The sequence below is a fragment of the Macaca mulatta genome, chromosome 15 (assembly GCF_049350105.2).
Source record: "Macaca mulatta isolate MMU2019108-1 chromosome 15, T2T-MMU8v2.0, whole genome shotgun sequence".
NCBI lineage: Eukaryota > Metazoa > Chordata > Mammalia > Primates > Cercopithecidae > Macaca > Macaca mulatta.
The window spans coordinates 7,806,187-7,829,689 of record NC_133420.1 but is presented as its reverse complement, the minus strand read 5'-3'; the positions used below and the strand labels follow the sequence as shown (position 1 = coordinate 7,829,689).

General features: G+C 56.5%; 1 protein-coding gene across 2 annotated transcripts in view; it reads left to right on the top strand.

Moving 5' to 3' along the window:
- Nucleotides 1–23,503, top strand: part of COL5A1 (collagen type V alpha 1 chain) — a 210,584-nt gene that overhangs the window by 37,396 nt on the left and 149,685 nt on the right. For both annotated transcript variants that reach the window (XM_028834624.2, XM_015116402.3), the window contains exons 2-4: nucleotides 12,569–12,736; nucleotides 21,722–21,935; nucleotides 23,265–23,427. In XM_028834624.2, the coding sequence (XP_028690457.2) occupies nucleotides 12,569–12,736; nucleotides 21,722–21,935; nucleotides 23,265–23,427 (545 nt within the window). The remainder of the gene's footprint in view (nucleotides 1–12,568; nucleotides 12,737–21,721; nucleotides 21,936–23,264; nucleotides 23,428–23,503) is intronic.

Here is a 23,503-nt window from a genome sequence, read left to right as displayed (position 1 = left end):
CGCTCTTCCCCAGAGTGAGCCTCGCTCTGCCCTCATCACGGCCCCAGAGTTCTCCCCAGGGTCACTGCCTCTGCAGCAGGGTGTCTGCGGGGGTCTTGGAGGCATTCTCCCAGCTTGCAGCCCCATGGTGCAGAGGAAAGAAGGTTTTGGACCCAAATGGATGCTTTCTGAAACTCAGGTGGACTGTGTCTCTGGGGTCAGTGGCTCTGAGACTGCGGGCAGCTTACCCCACCTCTCTCAGGCTGTTTCCTCATGTGCCAGTGAAGGGGTCGACGCTGTGGGCCGAGCTGATGATAAGGGAAGTGTGGCAGCTGGGCGCAGAGCGCATAATGGGTGCACGGTCCTCAGCCGCCCCTCCCCCAGGGTGTTCGGGTGCATGGAGGGCGCCCAGGGTCCAGTCCCCCAACGACAGGCTCATTGCAGTGGCCTGCCGCCCCGGCGTGCATCCCTGACTCAGGGGTCCCATCGGCAGGTGTGTTGGCTGGTGCCAGCCCCGGGAAGCTATCTGCACCCCTGCAGGGCAGACACCTGCTTCTCACCACCTGCTGCTCCCCTGTGGTCTCTTCAGAGCCTGTTTTCATCCTGGCTGCTGTCATCCCTGAACTGATGTGCACTCTTGCGGTGAGTGACAGAGACCCCCATTTCCTGCCCTGTGGCTGGGCAGCTGGACCACCCAGGATGACAGCCCAAGCGATCCGCCAACACTCTCGCCCGCCAGGGCAAAGAGAAGCGCAGTGCGGACAAAATGAAACTGGCCCTTGCTGGAGGAACTGGTGGGCCGGGCCCTGGGTGAAGGGGCTGGAGCTAAATGCCGTTGGAACTGGATGGCCCCTGAAGTGTCTGCTTTTTGCCAAGGCAGAGCCTGGGAAGAGGGAGCAGGGATCAGGCTGGTTGGTGTTACCCCCCGCTGGGGGGCAGGCATTAGATCTGTGCAGGGCGAGGCTCCAGGGCTTGCTGGGTCAGTCCCATTCAGTGGCTCTGTGTTGGGGTCACGTGGTCTCTGCCCTCTGTTATCCGAGATGCCTTTCAGGCCTTCAGTTCTCATCAATTCTCAGTTCATTTGGAGCCTCCTCTTCACTACTCGACACCCTTAAAACGATACCCTGCCATTGACGCTGGGAGCCTGACCATCCTTTTCTTCCTTTTGCTCCCTGAGCCTCCTAGTCTTGTGTCTTGTGTGGAAAGAACAGTCTCCGAGGCCCTAACCCACCACCCCACAGTCCTTCCCCTCTCTGTCCCCTGCACTGTGAGGCTGGTTAGGGGGCACTGCAGAGGTGCCCTGGTGCTCTCCAGTGGTCAGATCTCAAGCTCCTGCCAGCCACTCCCCTTGCGAGGCCCCACTGTGTCCCTCTTACAGATAATGACAGGCAGCCTCCGGGATGGACCTACTTTGCCCAGGACCATGGGGCTTGTACATGGGCGATTTGGGATCCACCCCAGGAGTGGGGTGGTGCCGGGTCAGGCAGGCCTGTGCCTGTGGGGAGGGGGGTCTAGTGTTGGACCCAGATGAGCCACAGATCCTGTGCACTCATAGTAACTACTGCAGTGAGAGCAGTGACACTGTCTCCTTCAGGAAGAACTCCGCCAGAGGCCCTTTGGACGGGCCCTTCATTCTTCAGCAAGGAATGATGAGCTGGGAGTCATGAACAAGCGCAGTGCCTCTGGGCACCTCAGAGCCCACTCAGGGCAGCCATCCAGGCGAAGGTTAACATAGAGCCTCCAGGCCTGGCTACAGGCCATTTGCTCACCCTGTGAAACACTGCGGGTCGGTGCACAGGTGTCTGGATGCGGGTCGGGGCACAGGTGTCTGGAGGTGGCCTTAGCTTGGCCCTGAAGGCTCTGGTGACAGACAAGCTGGGCAGGTGGTCAGAGTCATTTTTGCAAAGGCTGGTGGCGTGGAGGGGTGGGGACAGCAGGCCCCTTCCAGGTGCGAACTCCCTGCCTAGCACACCCCTACCTGTTCCTCCGTGACCCGTGGCCGAGGACACCAACCACGGTCCCCGCTGTGGAGGGCGGAGCTGGCGTCCTGACTAGCCCTTGTCGGTTCCAAATTGCTGCTCTCTGCTGTGCCATGCCCAGTGAGGTCCTGAGGTGCAGAAGGTCTTGAGGTGGGGCCCCAGGGGCTTGGGGAGGGTGGCCATGCTGTGCACTGCACAATCCCAAGGGGGCGCTGTTCTAATGCACCATGATGGGGTCCTGCAGGGCTATGACACTGGTGAGGAGATGGACCCATGAGATCCAGGGTCTCCCGGGAAAATCCCACAGGGGCAGAGGGATGGGTGAGGACCGGGACTTTGACATCAGGCAGAGGAGTTGGATGTTGATGGGAGCTTTTAGGTGGGTGCATGGAGCCTGCTTTCGTGATGTGGCAGTGAGCACAGGGACAGGCTGGCAGTTTGGGCTCAGGTCTCCAGGTCTCCGCCCGGCACTGCAGCCCTGGGGGGCAGCGGGAGAGGCCGGGCCATCTGCCATCCTCCCAGGGTGGTGTCCTCGGCCTGCCCTGCAGCCCCCAGGCCTCTGTGCATTTTCCACCCCTGCCCCTTCGCTTTGCTGCCTGGTTTAGTCATTGAGGAAGAATTTCAGTCGGAGCCTCCAGAGCGCCTCTGTTTGTTTTTCAACCTGCTGGGTTGACCTCACTGATGAGGCCGCCTGCCTTGCAGGGAGGGCTGGGGTGGGGGGTGCCTCAGCCCTGGGCCAGACCCTCCCTTGTGGCTCGATGGCTCAGCCCTCAGCTTGGCCCTTCAAGAGCTGTTGCTCTCTGGCTTCCAGGAAATACAGGAAGGGAACTAGGAGGGACAGCTGCCCTTCCCCGGCTCCGCAGGGCCCTTTACAAACAGAGCAAATTGACGGCTTCGCGAGCAATTTCTGTGAGCATCCGCGGGTGCTGGGCTGTGCGGGGCCCCTGCCCTCCTGCGGTTCACAGCCCGTGGAGGAGGCACACGCTGCCCGGGGAATGCACGTAGCAGTGATATGGTTCCAGTGATGGGGCCACAGGCGGGACTGGAATGGAGGCTGCCAGCTGTGTCCGGAGAGGCCAGCGTGTGCCTGTGGTTTCGGGAGCCTGTCGCTGGCTCCAGAGTGGAACAGCGCTTGGGACTGGGATGGACTGGGCGCTGAGGGTAGCTCGCTTGCGGCCCCAGTGCGGCACCAGCCTGCGAGTGACCATGCTCGCCTGCTCTGCACCTCGATTCCTCTTTCCCAACGAAGACTCTTAGCCCAGGTGCTATTTATGACTCTTGGCTCTAAAATTAGAGTTCTAGCCCGAGAACTGTGAAGACCTCAAGCTTGGGGTTATTTGGAGACTCTCAAGTTTTCTCTTGAAGATAAGGATATTGACTTTGGGACCCGCAGGAACCTCCCCTCTCTCCCTCGCTCTTCCTCTTTCTCTCTCTGTCTCTCCCTCTGTCTCTGTCTCTGTGTCTCTATCTCTGTCTCTCTGTCTCTCTCTCCCACTCCCTCTCTCTCTCTCTCTCTCGCTCTCTGTCTGTCCCCACAGCTGCCTCCCCCGAACCCCTGATCCCCAGCTCATTCTATCAAGTCCATCCACCCTGGTCCCTTGGCTGTGCAGGCCACAGACATTTGGCAGGACGCGACCTGGGCTCAGTATCTGGGACTGGGGTGCTGAGTGTTTGACGGCGACCTCTGGAAGACAGGCTGGGGAGCTTTAAGGACCAGGCAGAAATGCTGCTCTGTTTGGGCTGGGGGCCGGACTGGGTGTCCACAGAGCCGACAGCACCATTCTGCTGGGTGCTGGGGACCCAGCTGAGTGCCTTGCCTTCCCCCAGCCGTGCTGCCTGGAGCCCGGGTCCTGAGCAGAGCACTCTGTACCTGTGTCACTCAAGAGCGGCGGCTTCCTTTAGCCAACACAACGGGCATGTGGAGGGCACTGTATGGGTAAACATGGGGCCGAGAGACTGGGCTGGGCCGGCACACTTCCCCAGAGACCCCCGACCCCAGGACCAATGGAGCCAGCCCAGTGCCGGGGTCAGAGTTGGAAATAACCCTCTAATGAGATAAGGAGATAAAGATAATACTAGAATCCTACCACATCACCTGGTGGGATTGGGGGAAAGCCTGGTGCCCCAGGAAGGGTGCAGGAATCCCGGAGGTCAGGCAGGTGGGCGAATCAGCACTGAGGGGCACTCCTTGACTGGAAAGTAGCAGTGGGCACTGCTCCAGCTCAGGGGGTCACTGGGATGGGGGACCTGAGGAAAAGTCATCCCCTGAGTGACCCGAGTGACCAGGTGGAATCCGCTGGTGTGTTGTGATTCTGGGGCTGCGGGAGCACCCCTGTGCATTTGCTGGCAAAAAGGAGCAGGCTCTGATGGATCACAAATGCCCAGCCTTTGGGAGGCGGGACCGTGGCCAGCACATCATCTGGTGGGGACAGACAGCCTGGGCTTCAAAGGCAGCCCAAACATAGCCAGTGCTTAAAGATACTGAACTTGTTTAGGGGGAAAAAAAAAGGAATTAGAGAAAAAGATCCAATGCAGGCCCCAGCAGCCCTCGTAGGAGCGTGCCATCCCACGGCCTCAGACCCAGCCTCCTTCCTGGGCAGGGCAGGCACCCTCCCCTCTGTTCCTGCTCTGTGAGGGCCACCGTGAGACGGTGACAGCAGAGTGGCACACCAGGCCGAAGCAGGCGTTTATTTAGAAAAGTAGAACGGCTGTAAGGTGGTCAGGGGATGACCTCTTCCCACGGCAGTGCTGAGGCTCCAGGTGCCCCTGGCTGCAGGAGTCCTTGAAAACAGGCAGAGAGGAAACCTGGGTTGTCCATCCCGTCTCACCTCCAAACCCTCCACCCTTGTGAAAAAAGTGGGACTTTACCCTTGAGCCCGTCCCAGGCTTGTCATCGTTACTCCCTGGGGAGGAGGGCCAGGGAGGGGAGAACTGACAGCTAAGGAGGCCCTGGAGATGGGCACTGTTTAGTAGCGGATGTTGGGATCTAACTCCAGTTGGCATTAGCATAAAGATGGATACACCGGTTTCTGTAGATGATTCTTGTTCAGGCGCAGCTTGCTCCAGCTACCCAAACAGTGTGTCCAGAGTCTGTCTCTCTCTGTCCTCTTACACCCTCTCCCAGGCTGTTGTGTGTAGAAGCTGTGGGTCCGCTCACTCAGTCATTCAGCAGACACGACTGAGTGCCCAGTGTGTGGGGGCTCCTGTGCAGACCCTGGCCCTACCCTGCACGCGAGGGCTCTGTTCCTGCCGCCCTGTGGTGCTCCCTGTCCATCACACCAGGGCTCTGTTCCTGCCGCCCTGTGAGATGGGGCACTGAGGTCAGCACTTGACAGGGCACCCCCTGAGTGTCTCCCTTCCCCGAGGCTGGCGGGATGGTGGTGCCATGGAGCGTCCAGCCTCGGGTTCCGGATTCCATTCTGACACATCTGTGTCATTCAAGAGGGTGGCCCCAGACCTCTGCTCTCCTTCCCGAAAGCGGCTGACTTCCACAGCGTTTCTGTTGTTGGTGGAGAAGCATTCTTTCGTGAGGGGCTCCACTTCCAAGGGGAGAGGCTGCTGAGCCTGAGAGACAGCAGGGCAGGCTGTGACCGGGCCGAAGTTGCCCCTTTCTTGCTTCTGAGCACTCGGAGGAGTGCCTGGGCACCAGTGGATGTCCAGGAACTGATTTAAGTTCCCGCTAAAGCCATCTCATTCCATCAGCTGCTGTAGGTGCTAGAGCCCTGTGCAGATATCCAGCAACCCCCCAGGTCCCAGGGGGAAGCAGAGCATTGCTGGGCTGGGCACTGTGATGCTGCCCCACTGTGTCTTGGGTCACCTGGCTGCCGGCATTCATCCTTCTCAGCAGGTCTGTGAGTCCCAGGCCTTAAGGGGAGCCCAGGGCTCCATCCTCATGCCTCACCAGCTCGGTTTCAGTCCCCCATCTCTGGTTCTTTGTGCTGGGCCACATTAGTCCACTGCTGGTCCAGGCCAGGAGCACCTGCGTGCACTGAGCACTGTGGTCCTTGGATGATGTTTCAGCATCTCATGTCCTGCAACTGTGTGATGAGAGGGTGGCAGGCCCTAGAGTGACATGGAATGCGGTTACTCTGGGTTAGCTCTGGAGGAGCAGAGAAGCTGACCTCCATGGGTGATCATGGAAATGCCTGTTGGGGACAGAGAAAGTTATCCTAGCATGGTTAGTGGAGACATTGTTATTGGCTGGTGGAAAGACTGACAACTTAGTGTGGCAATTGTAAAATTGCCCTGTACCTCCTGATTTTCACCATTCACGTGCTCATTTGTTCACTGATTGATTGATCCATCCACTCCTCTATTCATCCACCATCTATCCATTCACCCATCCATCCATCCGTCCATCCACCATCCGTCCATTCATCCATCGATCCATCCATCATCTATCCATTCATCCATCCATCATCCATCCATCCATCATCCATCCATTCACCCATCCATCCATTGTGCATCCATTCATCCATCCATTCATCCATCATCCATCCATTCATCCATCCATCATCCTTCCATTCATCCATCCATCCATGCATCATTCCACCCATCCATCCATCCATCCATCCATTCATCATTCCATTCATCCATCCATCATCCATCCATCCATCATCCATCCATCCATCATCCATCCATTCATACATCCATCATCCATCCATCTACCATCCATGCATTCATCCATCCATCCATTCATACATCCATCATCCATCCATCTACCATCCATGCATTCATCCATCCATCCACCATCCATCCATCCATCATCCATCCATCCACCCATCCACCCACCATCCTCCATCCATCCATCCACCATCCATCCATCCACCATCCATCTTCCCATTCATCTATCCATCCTCCATCCATCCATCCATTCATCTATCCATTCATCCATCCTCCATCCATCCATCCATCCTCTATCCATCCATTCATCCATCCATCTGTCCATCCATCATCCATCCATTCATCATCTGTCCATCCATCATACATCCATTCATCCATCATCCATCCATCTACCATCCATGCATTTATCCATCCATCCACCATTCATCCATCCATCATCCATCATCCTTCCATCCACCCATCCACCCACCCATCCATCCACCATCCATCCATTCATCCACCATCCATCCATCCATCATCTATCCATCCACCCATCCACCCACCCATCCATCCACCCTCCATCCATTCATCCATCCATTCATCCATCTATCCATCCATTCATCATCCATCCATCATCTGTCCATCCATCATACATCCATTCATCCATCCATCCATCATACATCCATTCATCCATCCATCCATCCTTTCATCCATCCATCATCCATCCACCATGCATCCATTCATCCATCCTTCCATCCACCATCCATCCACCATCATCCATCCATCATCCATCATCCATCCATCCATCCACCCACCATCCATCCATTCATCCATCCTCCATCCATCCATTCATCCATCCATCCATCCATCCATCCATTCATCATCCATCCATTCATCCATCCATCATCTGTCCATCCATCACACATCCATTCATCCATCCATCCATTCATCCATCCATCATCTGTCCATCCATCATACATCCATTCATCCATCCATCTATTCATCCATCCATCATCCATCCATGTACCATCCATCCATTCATCCATCTATCTATCCACCATCCATCCACCATCATCCATCCATCATCCATCATCCATCCATCCATCCATCCATCCACCATCCATCCATTCATCCATTCATCCATCCATCCATTAGCCATCCATCCATCCACCCACCCATCCATCCATTCATCCATCCATCCATTGATCCATCCATCCATCCACCATTCATTCATCTACCATCCATCCATTCATCCATCCATCCTACATGTCTATGTTGAGCTCCTCCTATGTGCCAGTGCTGCAGTCTTGCTTGTATTTCTTATCAGAGTCTTTGTGCTGCCTTTCGTGGTGCATGGCACCCACATAGAACTCAAACACTCATTTCCAAATTATTCTCCTTCTTCCTTCCTCCTTCTCCTTCTCCTTCTTTTTCTTCTTCTTCCTCTTCCTTTTTTTCGAGACTAGATTATGCTCTGTCACCCAACCTGGAGTGCAGTGATGCGATCTTGGCTTACTGCAGCCTCCACCACCCAGGGTCAAATGAGTCTCACACCTCAGCCCCTCAAGTAGCTAGGACCACAGGTGCATGCCACCAAGTCCAGCTAATTTTTGTATTTATGTAGAGATGGGGTTTTACAATGTTGCCCAGGTTGGTCTCCAACTCCTGAGCTCAAGCCATGTGTCTCCCTCGGCCTCCCAAAGTGCTGGGATTCCAGTCCTGAGCCACTGCGCCTGGCCATCCAATTCTTTTCAGTCACCTCCCTTCTTCCTTAAAACTGACCTTGCTGGTGTCCATTCCTTTATACATCTGGGGACATGATACCTGGTTACATCCTTATGAAAATGGGCCTCTGGGATGCCAATGACAAATACGTCTACTTGTAAGAGTACAGGGGATGCAGAGGCCTACTTCTCTAACTCTGGTCAACTCAGGGAAGGGCAAGAGGTATTCCTTGGTTGAGCGAGGCTGTGCAGGAAGCCTGACCCCTAGGTGCTGGGGGTAAATGCCTGTGATTTAAAGACTCTGATGCCAGTGGCCTTGTGCTGGGCCCATGTCCCATAGGTGGCTCCAGGGAGGCTCCTGGTGTCAGTGCACACAGCTGATGGGAGCAAGCCACTTTGGGGAAAGGATTGAATGCAGGGAGTCAGGTGGATACAGTCTTCGGGAGACTGGTGTGTTGGGGTCAGGAGGCCCCACCCCACTATCCCATTTGGGGTTGCACCACCATAGCGAGGCTGCCACTCAGCCTGCAGGAAGTTGCTGCTGCCAGTGCCGCCCGGTGCCCTGAAGCTGGTCCCAGGCTGTGGCGTGCATGGGGGTCTGGACACCAGGACCACCTCCATATGCTGTGTCTGGTGATATGACCCTGCTGGCTGTGCCAGGGCTGGGGAGGCTGCTACCTCCCTCTCACTGTCTAACTCTATGAGTCTCTCTGATTGGTAGACTCTAATTTGCACCCTGCATCCTTATGCAAAGGCACCTGGGAAATGTAGTTTTTAGCTCCCCAGACTGCAGAGCAGGATGGTGCCCAGAGGAGGTGGGGGTGGACCTTGGGTGGCCAAGGCACAGCAGGATGCCTGCTCTTCTCTGGGACTCCATCCCTCCATCCATCCATCCATCCATCCATCCATCCATCCACCATGTGATGGACTGACCGCATAGGTGATCCGGTCATGGTGAGGGTTCCATGGAAGCAACAAAGTTTTTGTTTCATGAAGCTTTGGGAGCTGGCCTTTTGTGCATCAAATGGTCGGTCTCAGGAACCTCTGGGCACATCCACATGGCCCCTCATTAAGGAGTGGGCACCAGGCTGGGTGTGGAGACCACACGGGTGATGCCATCTCCGTGTTCACTGAGCACCTGGGCTGCTCGGTGGGTCCTATGGGAACTGCTGGTGATGGGCCCCTGCCTGGCCGTCTAGGAGAAAAGGGTAAAGGAGAGGGGTTCTTGTTTGCTGAGCTGGGCAGCGCACGGACCAGTGTGTGGTGGCCACCATTGATTCTGCAGCTTCTCTCACTGGCCTTGACTCACTGGGATCCACCCTCTGGTGGGGGGTGACACTGGCTTCAAACCCACATCCCCCTGTCCCCAAAGCTTGTGCTGTGTCCAACTGGAGTTTTCATCCTGATGGAGACTGGAAGAAAAGCTCCTGAAAGGCTGTGTTGCCAGGCTCTTCCCAGGCTCTCCCCAGCCTTTTCTTTTTAAAAAAATACTGAATGTTTTCCTCTGCTCTGGCAAAGGAGGCCCCTGGCCGGCAGGAGGGGTGGCACTGGGCCTGGGAAAGGTCTGGTGGCCTCTTAAACTTGTTGCAGCAGAGATCTGTGAACATGTCCACCGAGCCTGCTGGGAAACAACTCTCGCCTTCAGCAATGGAGAAAACAGGCTTGCGAGCCTGAGCCTGGGAAGAGCATCACGGGCTTATTACGGTGTGAGTCCAGGAAGCCCCGGCTGGGATCCTTGCTCCCCTGCCCTGGCTGTTGCCAATGCTGGAACTGAGTCTTAGGGATGACCCAGGGCTCGGCGCTGTGTCATCCTCAGCAGGTGGGCCAGCAGCTGGCGCGTCCTCTCTTCCCACGGGCTGCATCCAGGCCGAGGGCTGTGCGGTGCAGCCTCACCAGGCACCTGCACTCAGCGTTGCTTCTCAAGTCAAAGGCAAAAGCCCGCCAAAGCCTTCTTTGCGGGGACCAGGTGGGAGGTGCCATACATGCCTGAGGGAGTGACAGAGCTGGGTGGACTGTGCCCTGCTTGGCAGCCGAAAGCCACTCAGGAAATCAGAGAGGCCATGAGAGGCCAGCCTGGACGTAGGGTGTTCTGGGTCCCTGGGCCGCCCCTCCCCTTTGTAACTGTTCCCACACTGCGGTGGGAAATCCTCAGTTTCCCCATGTTTCTGGCTTCTTGATTTGATTGGCAGAGGACTGCAGCGAAGCCAGGCTGTAGAAATGACACTGTCGGAGGCAGGGACTTCAAAACCCTAGGACCTGGGGTACTGTGGAACCTTGCAGAGAACTGTGGATGAGGAGGTGCTTCATGATTGAGAAGTGCAGCTTCCATATCCCTCCACCCTGGTCTCCTTCAGAGCCCCACCCCCAGGCTGCTGTCTTCCCTGCACCGTCAGCTGGTCATGGCGGGGGTAGGGGCGGCACAGGGCCCTGTCTGTACCTCCTTGTGGCCTGTGCACCAAGCACAGTGCCCACACTGAGTCCCCTGGAGGGACAGGGAGTGCTGGGGAGACAGATCCTCCGTCTGGGTGCCCCTCTTGCTGAGGGCCTGCTGGGACAAGCACTGATGCTGCACTGTCGTCTCTGGTGGCCACCTCCTACCATGGCAGTACTGAGGCTCCAGGTGCCCCTGGCTGCAGGAGTCCTCGAAAACCAGCAGAGAGGAAACCTATGTTGGCCATCCTGTCTCACCTCCAAACCCTCCACCCTTGTGAAAAAAGTGGGACTTTCCTCTTGAGCCCGTCCCCGGCTTGTCATCATTCTTCCCTGGGGAGGAGGGCCAGGGAGCAGGGAACTGATAACTAAGGAGGCCCACACCGCTGCACCCGGAGATGGGCACTGTTTAGTAGCAGATGTTGGGATCTAACTCTAGTTGGCATTAGCATAAAGATGGATACACCGGTTTCTGTAGATGATTCTTGTTCAGGCACAGCTTGCTCCAGCTACCCAAACAGTGTGGCCAGAGTCTGTCTCTGCGTCCTCAGGCAGGCATTCTCTGCCCGCTCAGAAGACAGTTGCCAGCAGTTCCAGGTTCCTGTTCTGTGTTTGGAGCCGGCAGAGCGGGAGGATTCCTTGTTCCCAAAGGAAAAAAGCCCTAGGACGGAGCTTCCTTATCCTGGCTGGTCTCATGTCCATCCCTGAGCTGAGCTTCTGGGACAGGGCGGTGTCATGCTCTGATTGGCCAGCAGAGGGGGCCCGGCCCAACCCCATTCACACCTACTGGGCAGGCGGTTGGTGGCTGCTGGGTTCCTCCAACCCCCAGGCCGCCCCAGCACACACAGTTCTGTCGCTGCAACGCCAACTTTGAGTTTATTTTCTCTGCCCAGACTCCCAAGGAGCCTCTTGTTTGTAGGTACAGGAGCGGTGCTTTCCCCCATGAAGCTGACCTTGTTCAGGGCGGGTACCTGGATTCGTGCCATGCGGTGGATGCAGGTCTGGGGTCCTCGTGGTGTGGGGGACGGAGGCTCTGGCAGATGGGGCCGTCTTCTGTGTTGGAGGGTGACCATTGAGCTCCCTGGTAACGATCATGGCTTCAGCTGGCCAGAGGTCAGCTTATCCCCTGCCCTTCCCTGAGAGCCCCCGGATTGAGGGTCAGGAACCTTCTGGAAGGGATGCGGGGGCTGCCCCTCCCTTGTTCTTGGCTCTGCATGGTCTGGTGATGTGGGCAGGGGTCTTCCGGGGCAATGGAAACTGCACACCCGCTGTAAATGGTCATGGGAAGGCGACAGACAGTCTATGTGGATAACGAGGGGGGATAAACTAGGCCGGTGACATCCCCATGCCCTCCGGAGGAGTCTCAGGCAGGATGAAGGTTCTCAGGGCTGCAGGGCATACGTTGTGACCCTTCAGTGCTTCTGTGTCATTGCACAGCACCCCATCAGGCGGCTAGCTCCGCAGTGGGCCTTCTGCGGCCTTCCAGCATCGGCCCGGGCTGCTGTCCTTACGTGGCCAATGAGAAGAAGTGTCTCGGAGGCTGGGTGTATGGCCCCTGCCAGCCTCAGGGGCCATGAGAGCACAATGAGGAAAGCGGGCGTCATCAGAGCTGGGCAAGCCTGGGTCTGCCACTGGTGTGTGACTGCTGGTGGGGACCGGGATGGGACCCTCCTCCACAGCGTGGCGCCCTGCCTCTCCCAGCACGCTGCTCTGAGCCAGTCCTGGGGCTCTTCCGAGTGCCTGGGATTCACAGTGGTGGGGGGTGGGGGTGCTTCCCGTCATCCCAGCCTCCGGGTGCTCCCAGGCGCTCCTTTCCTCTCCGAGGCTAACCCCGGTCCTCCTCTGTCATTTCAGCTCAGCCAGCAGATCTCCTGAAGGTTCTAGATTTTCACAACTTGCCCGATGGAATAACAAAGACAACAGGCTTTTGCGCCACGCGGCGATCTTCCAAAGGCCCGGATGTCGCTTACAGAGTCACCAAAGACGCGCAGCTCAGCGCACCCACCAAGCAGTTGTACCCTGGTAAGTGCCGTACCCTTCTGTTTGGGGTGGCGGGTCCCGTTGGCCCTCTGGCCTCCAGCCGGGAGCAGCGCTCAAGCCTGTGTGGTGGCAGACACAGGCTCAGTTGTCCAGGAAGCCCCTTTCACGAGCCCGGTTTCGTTTCACTGTCGTGAAAACGTGGTTGCAACGGTGGGACTTTGTCCTTCTGGACTGAACTGGGCTTTGTCCCTGTCCTTCTCTGCTGGATGTGGGTGGGTGGGTGTGGCCCAGTGCCCTTGACCTTCTATCAGCTGTGTCTCCGGTGGTAGCTGGGCCGCCAGGACTCCAAGCGCAGAAGCAGTTGGGTGGGTCCTGAGGGATGAGTCGAGAGAAACCTCGGGGTCGTGGGAAAGGAAGCACTTCCAGACAAAGCTTAACTGGGGCAGTGACATTAAGAGACGATGAATCAAACGTCGTGACTCTTAGCAAGAGCACGCGAGGCTTTTAATGAGAATCAACTGCCAAACGCTGGGTCTCTGCTTTTAATTACATACCCGGAGCGAGAAGCAGCATCAGCTCTAAGCAGCATTAGCTCCAAGATGCAGCATTCAAGTTGTCCCTGTCACCCAGTCGTGGGGTGGCACCTGTCACAGTTAATTAAACCCTCTGGGTTTATCTGGACGTGATTAATGAGCTGTTGACGGAGAACCTCATCGCCTTGCCCGAGCTGGGTGCTCATGGCCTGGACTAAAATGAGCTCCTCTTTCTGATTCAGATAAGACAGGGACGGGGCATGTAGGGTAGGTGAATTCACTCTATGAGAAGCTCTGTAATTATTAGAAGACAGCGCAGCGTCTTTTTGGTGGACCTGGAGGTGAGTCCGGCATTGAACCCACCATCAGGGCGATCTGTGAACGCGCCATGGGGTTTCTGATGATCCTGTCTCTGCGGGGCCCCTGAAGGACACCCTCTTTTGAGGGGCCGTTTCTGCTTCCACAGACTTACTCTCTGTGCGCTCATCCCCAGCCCTTGCCCAGCCCTCCTTTACATCCATGTGACTTTGAAGAGCTTGTCTCTGAGAGAAGCTGGGCGGTTCTTTTCAAGAATGTCTTTGAGAACAAGTTATTTCAAGAAATACCTCCGAGGCACCGAGTCCCTGCCTTGCAGCTCGGTGGAGGTGAGGTGAGGTGGCCTGGGACCCCTGGCAGCCCACATTCTCTTAAAAAACCCACCTTTGGGTGCCCAAGTGGCCCTGGGTTGTGGATCCCCAGCCTTAAGCGTGTGGAACTCATTGGCCCGGACAGCCTGTCCTCACGAAGGACCACAGCGGTTTCGTTTCTCCTGGCCGCTGGAGGAGCGTTCCTAAGCTTTTGGGAGAACATCTCTTTTGGAATTAGTCACGGAATGCTCACCTGCATCTTGGCCCAGAATTTGCACCCTTTTCTGCCCCATGACCCCAGGTTTAGAATTCGTGACCTAGAGAACCTGGGAGGGCTGGTCCAGGGAAGGGCTTAGGGAGCTGATTGCCAAGGACCCCGTGGACTCTGGGTGTGTGATAGGCTGAGGGGCACACTGGGGAAGTAAGCGCTCCTGCTTTCCAAGGATCTTCAGCCAGTGTTTTTTTTTTTTTTTTTTTTGAGAGGGAGTCTCGCTGTGTCGCCCAGGCTGGAGTGTAGCAGCGTGATCTCGGCTCACTGCAACCTCTGCCTCCTAGGTTCAAGCCATTCTCCTGCCTCAGCCTCACAAGTAGCTGGGATTACAGGCGCCCGCCACCATGCCCGGCTAATTTTTGTATTTTAATAGAGGCGGGGTTTCACTATGTAGGTCAATCTGGTCTCGAACTCCTGACCTCAAATGATCCACCTGCCTCAGCCTCCCAAAGTGGTGGGATTACAGGGTGAGCCACCATGCCTGGCTCAGCCACTGTGTTTAATCTTATCTGTGTCACCCAATTCTGGGACACTGGCACCACACACTCACTGGACTTCGTCCTTCTCTGCTGGATTATCCTGTGGCCAGAAATATTATAGTATCTCAGGAATACAGGCTAATTATTGGATAAATAATCTACAATCAGCCGGGCGTGGTGGCTCACCCTGTAATCCCAGCACTTTGGGAGGCTGAGGCAGGTGGATCACTTAAGGTCAGGAGTTTGAGAACAGCCTGGCCAACATAGCAAAACCCCATCTCTACTAAAAATACAAAAATTAGCCAGGCGTGGTGGCACGTGCCTGTAATCCCAGCTACTCGGGAGGCTGAGGCAGAAGAATCGCTTGAACCTAGGAGGTGGAGCTTGCAGTGAGCCGAGATGGCTCCAATGCACTCCAGCCCGAGTGAGAGTGAGACTATGTCCAAAAAAAAAAAAAAAAAAAAAGAGAAAAGAGAGAAATGGCTTGGCCTTCCAGCAGTTTCTGCATAGCAGGCTCTCTGTGCTTCCCTCTCAGCAGGGACCCCTGTCCCTGAGCAGGGCTCTTATCTACAGATCTATTGGTTTCCATGTCTGTTTCGGGCTTTTTACCAGATGCTAGGTGAGTGAAGTTATCGTGACACAGTGAAGCAGTGGACCGAGATCGCGCCATTGCACTCCAGCCTGGGCAACGGAGTGAGTGAGACTGTCTCAAACAAAACAAACAAAACAAACAACACATAATCTAGGGTAAATTTCTGAGTAGTATGTGGGATGTCTTTTTAAGTCCATGTTTTTTCCAAGTTTTCCAGAGTGCTGCCCTTCCTCTTCCAGGGCCTTCTGTGAATTAGCTTAGAGAGTAGAGTGGGTCCATATAAGCCAGTTGCCCCATTCCTGGCAGATGAAGCTGGAGGTTGCTTGGGAAGTATTTAAGCAGGGATGTCTATGGAGTCCCTTCTGCAGGTCCCCAAGTGTTGGGTTGGGAAAGCCATTCAAGGGACACTGTTGGAGACCAGTGTCATAGGATGGCATTTCCTTTGATCTGACGCTGTAGCCCACCTCCCCCTTCCGCCCGGCTCTCAGAGCAAACTCGATACCTGTCCTCTGTTGCTCTGACTCCCTCCACCCCCGTTGGCCTGTGGGCCCCTCAGTGGAGGGACTCAGAAGCTCACTTCAGGTTTCCTGTTTGAGAAGTGCTCACTCAGCGTGTAGGGGTCACACATAGGAAAGGGCTGTTTGCTTGGGACCGACATGGCCTCACGTCAGCCACTCGTGTGGGTCAGCCTAAGTGCTAGGGGAGCCGGAGCTGCACCGTGCCCTGTTTCAGGGAGCAGCAGCATCTGCGGGATTCTAGAGACCTGACCTGCCTGGCAGCTGCAGACGAAGAAGAGATGGTGCAGCCCAGGTGGCCACGGCAAGGCTTGGGCTGTGGGGAACTGAGTGGAGCAAAAACAGTATCTGCAAGTATCTCTTGGCGAGAGGGGGAGCCCACATCCAGGCAGCTGTTTCCCTGGCATCCAATCCCCTGACAAAATCCCTGAGCTGGCTCCCCACATTCCCTGAAGAGCCCACACACCTCTCAGCAACCCAGCAGCCAAGTGGCCCCTGGATCACGGGGGTGGGGGTTTGGAGGCTGAGATGAGCAGGTGACTGGGAGCCTCCACCTGGGTACAGTGCCGCTCCCCACCCAGGCTGCACAGGCGTCGACCTCTGCCCTCCACCCACTTTGGCACCAGCTGGTCCTGTATCCCACACTGGGCACGAACTGGCAGAGTGATCTGGGTGCCAGGGAGACATAGCCATGAACAGAACAGACGGAGCCCGGCCTCCTCTGGCCTGGGAGAGCGAGGTTCCCTAGGCCGCCCTCCTCAGGGGCACCGCTCTCCCTTCTGTGCAGGCAAAGAAGCCTGTTAGCATTTTCTGCACTTGGGGGCAGGACAGAGGCTAGAATTCCCCCCTTATTCGAAGAGGGTTTTCTAGTCTTGCTCAGACCCAGCAGTCTGGGTTCTGGGATCTGTCAGACCAGGGAGCTCCACCCCGAGCCACAGTTTCTGACTGATCGTGGGTGCTGGGGTATCCTGGCACCAGGGAGATGAGGCTGCAGGGACTGAAGCCCAGGACTGTGGCGCGGGGGCTGCCAGCGAAGCGGGGAGGGTTGGGACTTCCTTCCTTCCCTGTGGGGTCCCAGGCCTCGGCCCCCCATGTCTGCAGTGCAGACGTTGCCTCACGGTAAGGTGGCCTGAGACCCTGAAGGCAGCGGGCCTGGCTTCCTTACTGGGTGGCCTGAGCTCTGGGATCCACATCCCCACTGGGAGCCCGGGATTGGGCGCTCCCTGCCTTGTTGACCCAGCACTACTTGTTTGTAATGATCCAGATCTGAGCTGTCCCCTCTGAGGATGACCAGGCGAGGCAGTGTCCCCCATGGTCACCTGACTCAGGGACCAGCCCCACCTGAGCCCACTTCCCGGATCAGCACGCAGCTTCCTCCTCGGCTCTGGTGCTGTGGGTGGGGTCCTCTCCATTCTGTCCTTTGTAGGTGCCTTTTCCTCCATACCCCTCCTCTGCCCAGGCCTCTGAGACTTGCCTCCTACTCAGGGCCCCAGGCAGGGTTGGGTGGAGGCCATGGCTCTGTCCACACTCCCCTGCCCCTTGGCTGACACCCTGTCCTCACCTGTGGCTCTCCTGCACCCCAGGGCCTGGGCTCCAGAATCAGCCTCCCTCGGGCAGAATGTCCTGCTGCTCCTCGCTGCCCCCGCCAGTACCCTCCTGCCAGAAAGCGAGGGAGCAGCCAGTCGCGCCGGGCCCCAGGACCCTCCGTAGGACTGTGCTGAGTGCTGGATGAGGGTCACAGGGATGGCTGAGGACAGGGTGCCGGCTGCAGGGGCAGGCTGATGTGAGGGGAAGATGGAGGCAGCAGTAGGAGGGTACTGTCCTCAGCCTGGGGGCTTTGCAGACCCTCTACTCACTGAGCAGACGCTCCCCACTCCCCTGTACCCCCGTAGGGCAGGATGGAGGGTCCCTCATGGCTGAGACGAGAGGCTCCCATGAAGTAAGATGTGGGGTTCCCACCTGGGTACGTGCACAGGCCTCCCCTTGAGACTGCAGACTGTCTTACTCCATCTTCGACCCCATGGGTTGGTCCAGCCCAGGGAATATGAACCTCACTTCTGGCCATGACAAATGTAGTAAGTTTGGGTCCAGGCCGGCAGGTTCCAGAACGAAGTTCTCCCTGTAGGGGCTGCCAGATGACAGCTTCCTCTCTAGGGCCCCTCACCTGTCCCACCCCAGTCTGGGACTGAGAGCCCTTCTGGTCAGGACCGAGGATGGCTTGGGAAGTTCCTTCTGCAGGGCTGCCTTGGTACCCCTGGATCCTGGGCCTCTACCCTGGGCCTGCCATGCTCCCCTCAGCCCGGCCCCTCCTGGGCTGCCAGGGTCCAGCTGAAACCTCACCCGCCCCCCAGGTTCCTAGCCCCATTTCCAAAGTTAGCCACACCCCACATTCATTTCCTATCCTCCGGCCTCTTTCTGCCCCCCTGCCCCACTGCCTCCTGCATTATTTGCAATTATTATTGAGACAAAGTCTCACTCTGTCACCCAGGCTGGAGTGCAGTGGTGTGATCTTGGCTCACTGCAACCTCTGCCTCCCAGTAGTTGGGATTACAGGTGCATGCCACCACACCTGGCTAATGTTTTTATATTTTTGGCAGAGACGGGGATTCACCATGTTGGCCAGGCTGGTGTGGAACTCCTGACCTCAAGTGATCCTCCGGCCTCGGCCTCCCAAAGTGCAGGGATTACAGGTGTGAGCCACCTCACCCAGCCTGCAATTATTTAACTAACTGGTTTGATGATTTCTGTTTGTATCATGGGAGTATCACTTTCTGAGGTCAGGGGCCATATATGTCCATTGACTGTGTCACCCCAGAGCCTGGCACCAATCACTGTTTATTAGGGGACAGGTCACCGTTTATTGATCACATGATCCACTGTAGTGAGCAGTCAGTGTGCTTAGTAATTGTCGGCTCAGTGTGACGCCGTTTCAACACAAATGCATTTATTGTACTCCTACTGCATACCAAAAATGCTCTAGTGCCTTTGGACTTCAGCAAAAGTAAAAATGAAAAGCTCTGGCTGGGCACAGTGGCTCACACCTGTAATCCCAGCACTTTGGGAGGCCGAGGCAGGCGGATCACGAGGTCAGGAGATAGAGACCATCCTAACTAACATGGTGAAACTCCGTCTCTACTAAAAAATACACAAATAATTAGCCCGGCGTGGTGGTGGGCACCTGTAGTCCCAGCTACTCGGGAGGCTGAGGCAGAAGAATTGCTTGGACCCAGGAGGTGGAGCTTGCAGTGAGCTGAGATTGCGCCACTGCACTCCAGCCTGGGCGACAGAACGAGACGGAAGTCCGGAGCCCACGCCCCTCAACTGTGACTTTTCTGGGAGAAATGAAACATGAAGTGTTCAACAGCTGACTCCCTCCTCCCAGAGTGCCCGGACAGCGTAGATTATAAAGTATCAGCATCCCAGCTCATGTCATGACTCGAATGGGCCATCTCGCAGTGACAATGAATCCATTGTTATTTTGCCAGGAGAGAGATTAATGTTCAACATAATTTATCCTTTCGGGTTTTATCTGAGCTGAGAAAATTTGTTACCATAGAGATTTCAAAACTTGAGAAACGGCATTTTAATGAGCTGCAGGAGATGGGGGTTCATGGGCCTTGCGGTGCCTCGTGCCGGAGAGATGAGCGTGCTCAACTCATTCTTTGATCTTTTAAGACGGAAGAATGACTCTGGCACACAAGGTGGCGATGGGGTAGGGATGTGACCCTTTGTCATGAGAGTGAGGGAGTGGACTCAGATGGTGATTGTGCCATCTGCCCTGGGTGCTTCAGGTGAGATCCCACCTGGCCCTCAGTGCCCCATGCCACTGTGGTCCTGCTGGCAGCCTTGCCATCTGGGGCCCCCATTGTGGGTGGGCATGGCAGGTCCCACTCCCTCGACATAGGTGGAACCAGCTAAGGCCACCATCTCCAGGGTCCCGTGCCCACATGCCCACATGTGGAGGGATGATGCAAAGCCATAATCCCAGCGATTTGGGAGGCCGAGGTGGGCGGATCACCTGAGGTCAGGAGTTCGATACCAGCCTGACCAACATGGTGAAACCTCATCTTTACAAAAAATACAAAAATTAACCAGGTGTGGTGGCATGGACCTATAGTCCCAGCTACTTGGGAGGCTGAGGCAGGAGAACTGCCTGAACCTCGGAGGTGGACGTTGCAGCGAGCTAAGATCTCACCACTGCACTCCAACCTGGGCAACAGAATGAGACTCTATTTCAAAAAACCCCCATAAAAAACAAAAAACAAAGCTGATGGCTTGTGTCTAGACGTGGGAGTCCTAAGCCAGTTCTTCCGTGAAACCTGCCTTTCCCAGATGACCACACTGACTGTCATCACCCCCACCTGGGGCTGTCCCCAGCTTTGGGGGCAGGGGCCTTCGCCAGGCCCACCCGGGGCCCAGTCTCCTGTGGGAACAGCTGAGTCATGACTTGGAGCTGGCCAACACAGGGTGCCTGGCCACAGCTGTTCCCTGCCGTCCCCTGTCAGCGCCTTAGTGAGAGATTCGTGACCTGCAGGATGAGCCTGCTGCTGTGGCAACTTCCAGCGCTTACACAGGCTCTGGGTTGGCCTGTGGGGGCTTTGGAGGGTCTCCTTGGACCCTCGGGAGATCTCCCTGCAGCACCTTACAGAGGATGCAGAGGCTGCGACTGGCGGTGCATTCTCCTCCCGCTGGGAAGCCTCAGGATGCTGTGGGACGAGGGGGCCTTCAGCATCCCCTTCCCCACAGTGTGGCCCCTGCAGCTGTGCTGGAGTGGCCAGGGGCAGAGGCGGTGAGGCTGCTGCCTGCCTTGCCATGATTTCGCCAGCAGAGGGTGCTCACGGATAGCCGCCGTGCAGGCGCCGCTGCCGCAGATCCAGACTCTGCCACCCCATGGGGTCAGGGGCCTCTGGGCCACCTGGTTAACCTTTGTCCGCACTTCTAAAGAAGGAGTGGGTCTGATAATGGATTCCCGATGGCTCAAGTCCCCTCACCAGATCCCAGCCCTCCGTAGCAGTGCTGCTTGTGGGGCCGTTCCAGCAGGAGGTCATGGGTCCCTTCCTTGGCACGTCCCTGTGACACCCTGCTGGGATGATCCTTCTGGCTGGTTCTGAGGAGCCCACAGCCTTAGGCCCAGCACTTTTGGCTGGCCCAGCGGCATCAATTAGCCACAGGCCCTCCCTCATCCCCAGGCTTTTGGCAGAACTGCAGGTGGTCCAGGGTGAGCATCGCCACCTTCGCCACCAGGATCGATGGACAGGAGGGGCCAGGGCTTCCGGTCATGCCCACGGATGAGGGGCAGACATGTGGGGTGGGCTTAGGTGCTCGTGGCCGGGCCAGCCTGGGTCTGCCTTTTAATGACCTCAGATTGCTTCTGGCGGGTGTTGTAAGACGTAATTTCTCCTGTTAATATACTAAGGATTTTTTTTTTCTAATTTTAAATTTGGATTCAGTTCTTTTGATTAATTTCCACGTTTTCTCTGTTTTGCATATCAACCAGGAAAGGTCACAAAGTACAATTCTAGTGGCAGTCTGAGGCTGGTGCTTCCCTTCTCCCTTCCTCTCTCTGCTTCCTCCCTCCATCTCCCTCCCTCCCTTCCTTGCATGCTGAGTGGTGAGACCCCATGGAGTGTACAAAGATGCCTGAGAAGCAGCCTCCGCCCAGAGGCAGCTCACAGCCCAAGAGGTTCTCCTGAGGGTCGACACACAGATGGGTTGAGGCGTAGGAGCTGAGGACAGGGTGTTGAGGGCTCCCAGCTGGAAGGACTGGCCATGTTTCATGGAGGAGTTTGCATTTGCACTGAGTCTTGAAGGGGGCAGGCTTGGCCAAGTGGGAGCAGGGAAGGGCTGCAGGAACAGTTTGATCAAGGGGCAGATGTGCATCAGATGACAGTGCCCTACCATGGGCAGCACAGCTTCCCAGGGCCCCGGGCTGGCTTGTTTGCAGAGAGCCATGGCTGGGCGTGGTTGGGGGGGCTCCCCGACTGCCTTCTCATCTCTGTGCTCTGTTCCAGCGTCTGCATTTCCCGAGGACTTCTCCATCCTAACAACTGTGAAAGCCAAGAAAGGCAGCCAGGCCTTCCTGGTCTCCATCTACAACGAGCAGGGTATCCAGCAGATTGGGCTGGAGCTGGGCCGCTCTCCCGTCTTCCTCTACGAGGACCACACGGGGAAGCCTGGCCCGGAAGACTACCCCCTCTTCCGGGGCATCAACCTGTCAGATGGCAAGTAAGTGGGCACTTCTGGGCAACTGTTCTCCTGCCGGAGTGGGAATCAGGCCAGCTCATACCGCTGACCAGATGTAGGGCACACTAGGGGACGTGCAGCAGCCGGTACCGAGACTCCCACAGACGCCACAGCAGAGGAGAAGGCGCTGGGCTTGGAGTCCTAAAACCTGGGTTATGGTCTTGATTCATCGTCTGTGGCTTTGTGGAGTCGCTTCTCCTTCCTGGCCCTCCATTGCCCCTTTGTAAAGTGCACTAAAGCACGTGAAATTCCAGCCTGTTTGTGTCAGAAGGGACACAGGAAATTGTGAGGTTATACCCAACCTTTTCCAGAAAGGATTTAAGGTATCCTTCAAGGACACAGATGTGTTAGGAGTGGGAGTGAGCATGAGGAAAGGCGGGTCGTGCCAGGGCGCTCTGTTGGGTGCGGACCTCAGCACCAGGGGTTGTCAGTCGCCTCTTTCGTGGTCAGCACGTGTGAGGTCATGCCTCGGAAGGCCTTCAGTACATGATATCTGAATTCTTCGCTAAGACTTTCAGACAGATCCACTCATTCCACCATTTCCCTTTTTTTTTTTTTTTTTTTTGAGATGGAGTCTCACTGTGTCGCCCAGGCTGAGGTGCAGTGGCCGGATCTCAGCTCACTGCAAGCTCCGCCTCGCCTCAGCCTCAGCCTCCCGAGTAGCTGGGACTACAGGCGCCCACCACCTCGCCCGGCTAGTTTTTTGTATTTTTTAGTAGAGACGGGGTTTCACCGTGTTAGCCAGGATGGTCTCAATCTCCTGACCTCGTGATTTGCCCGTCTCGGCCTCCCAAAGTGCTGGGATTACAAGCTTGAGCCACCGCGCCTGGCCCTCATTCCACCATTTCGCGTTCACACCCAGTCTTCTCTGGCTGCCTGCGGTTTGCCATTGGGGTTCAGAGGGCACATGACGAGTGCTCTCATGCACACAGCAAAATGCAACGGCCGCCGTCCTGCCCTTCTCCCGACGGCTGTGACCGTGCCGCAGGGACCCCGCTCCCCGCTCCCGAGCCCGTGCCGAGTGCTGCACGCTCCCCCTTTCCCCTTTCACTTGGGCTCCTGGATGGGCTTCCAGGGTTCAGACAGCTGTCTTTGTCTGAGGGACGAGGATTCTGGGGAATGAGTAGATCTCATGGCACGTGGGGTTGCCCTAACTTGTCCGATTCCAGAGGCCGGGCCTTGATCCGCTCCACCCCACCACGTTCGTGCAGGAAGTGGGCCTTCTCCCTGTGTCTCAAGGAATTTGCCGCAAAATCGCTTGAGCTGGCGTCTGTGATCCAAGCCCTGTCCTCACCGTCTGTTTCTCTGCAGGTGGCACAGAATTGCTCTCAGCGTCCACAAGAAAAATGTCACCTTGGTCCTCGACTGTAAAAAGAAGACCACCAAATTCCTCGACCGCAGTGACCACCCCATGATAGACGTCAACGGCATCATTGTGTTTGGCACCCGGATCCTGGATGAGGAGGTGTTTGAGGTGAGCAGGAGGGCAGACCACCGCCCGTGCCCACCCAGGGCACTCCTCGTATGGAGCCACTGTGACTGCTGCTGGA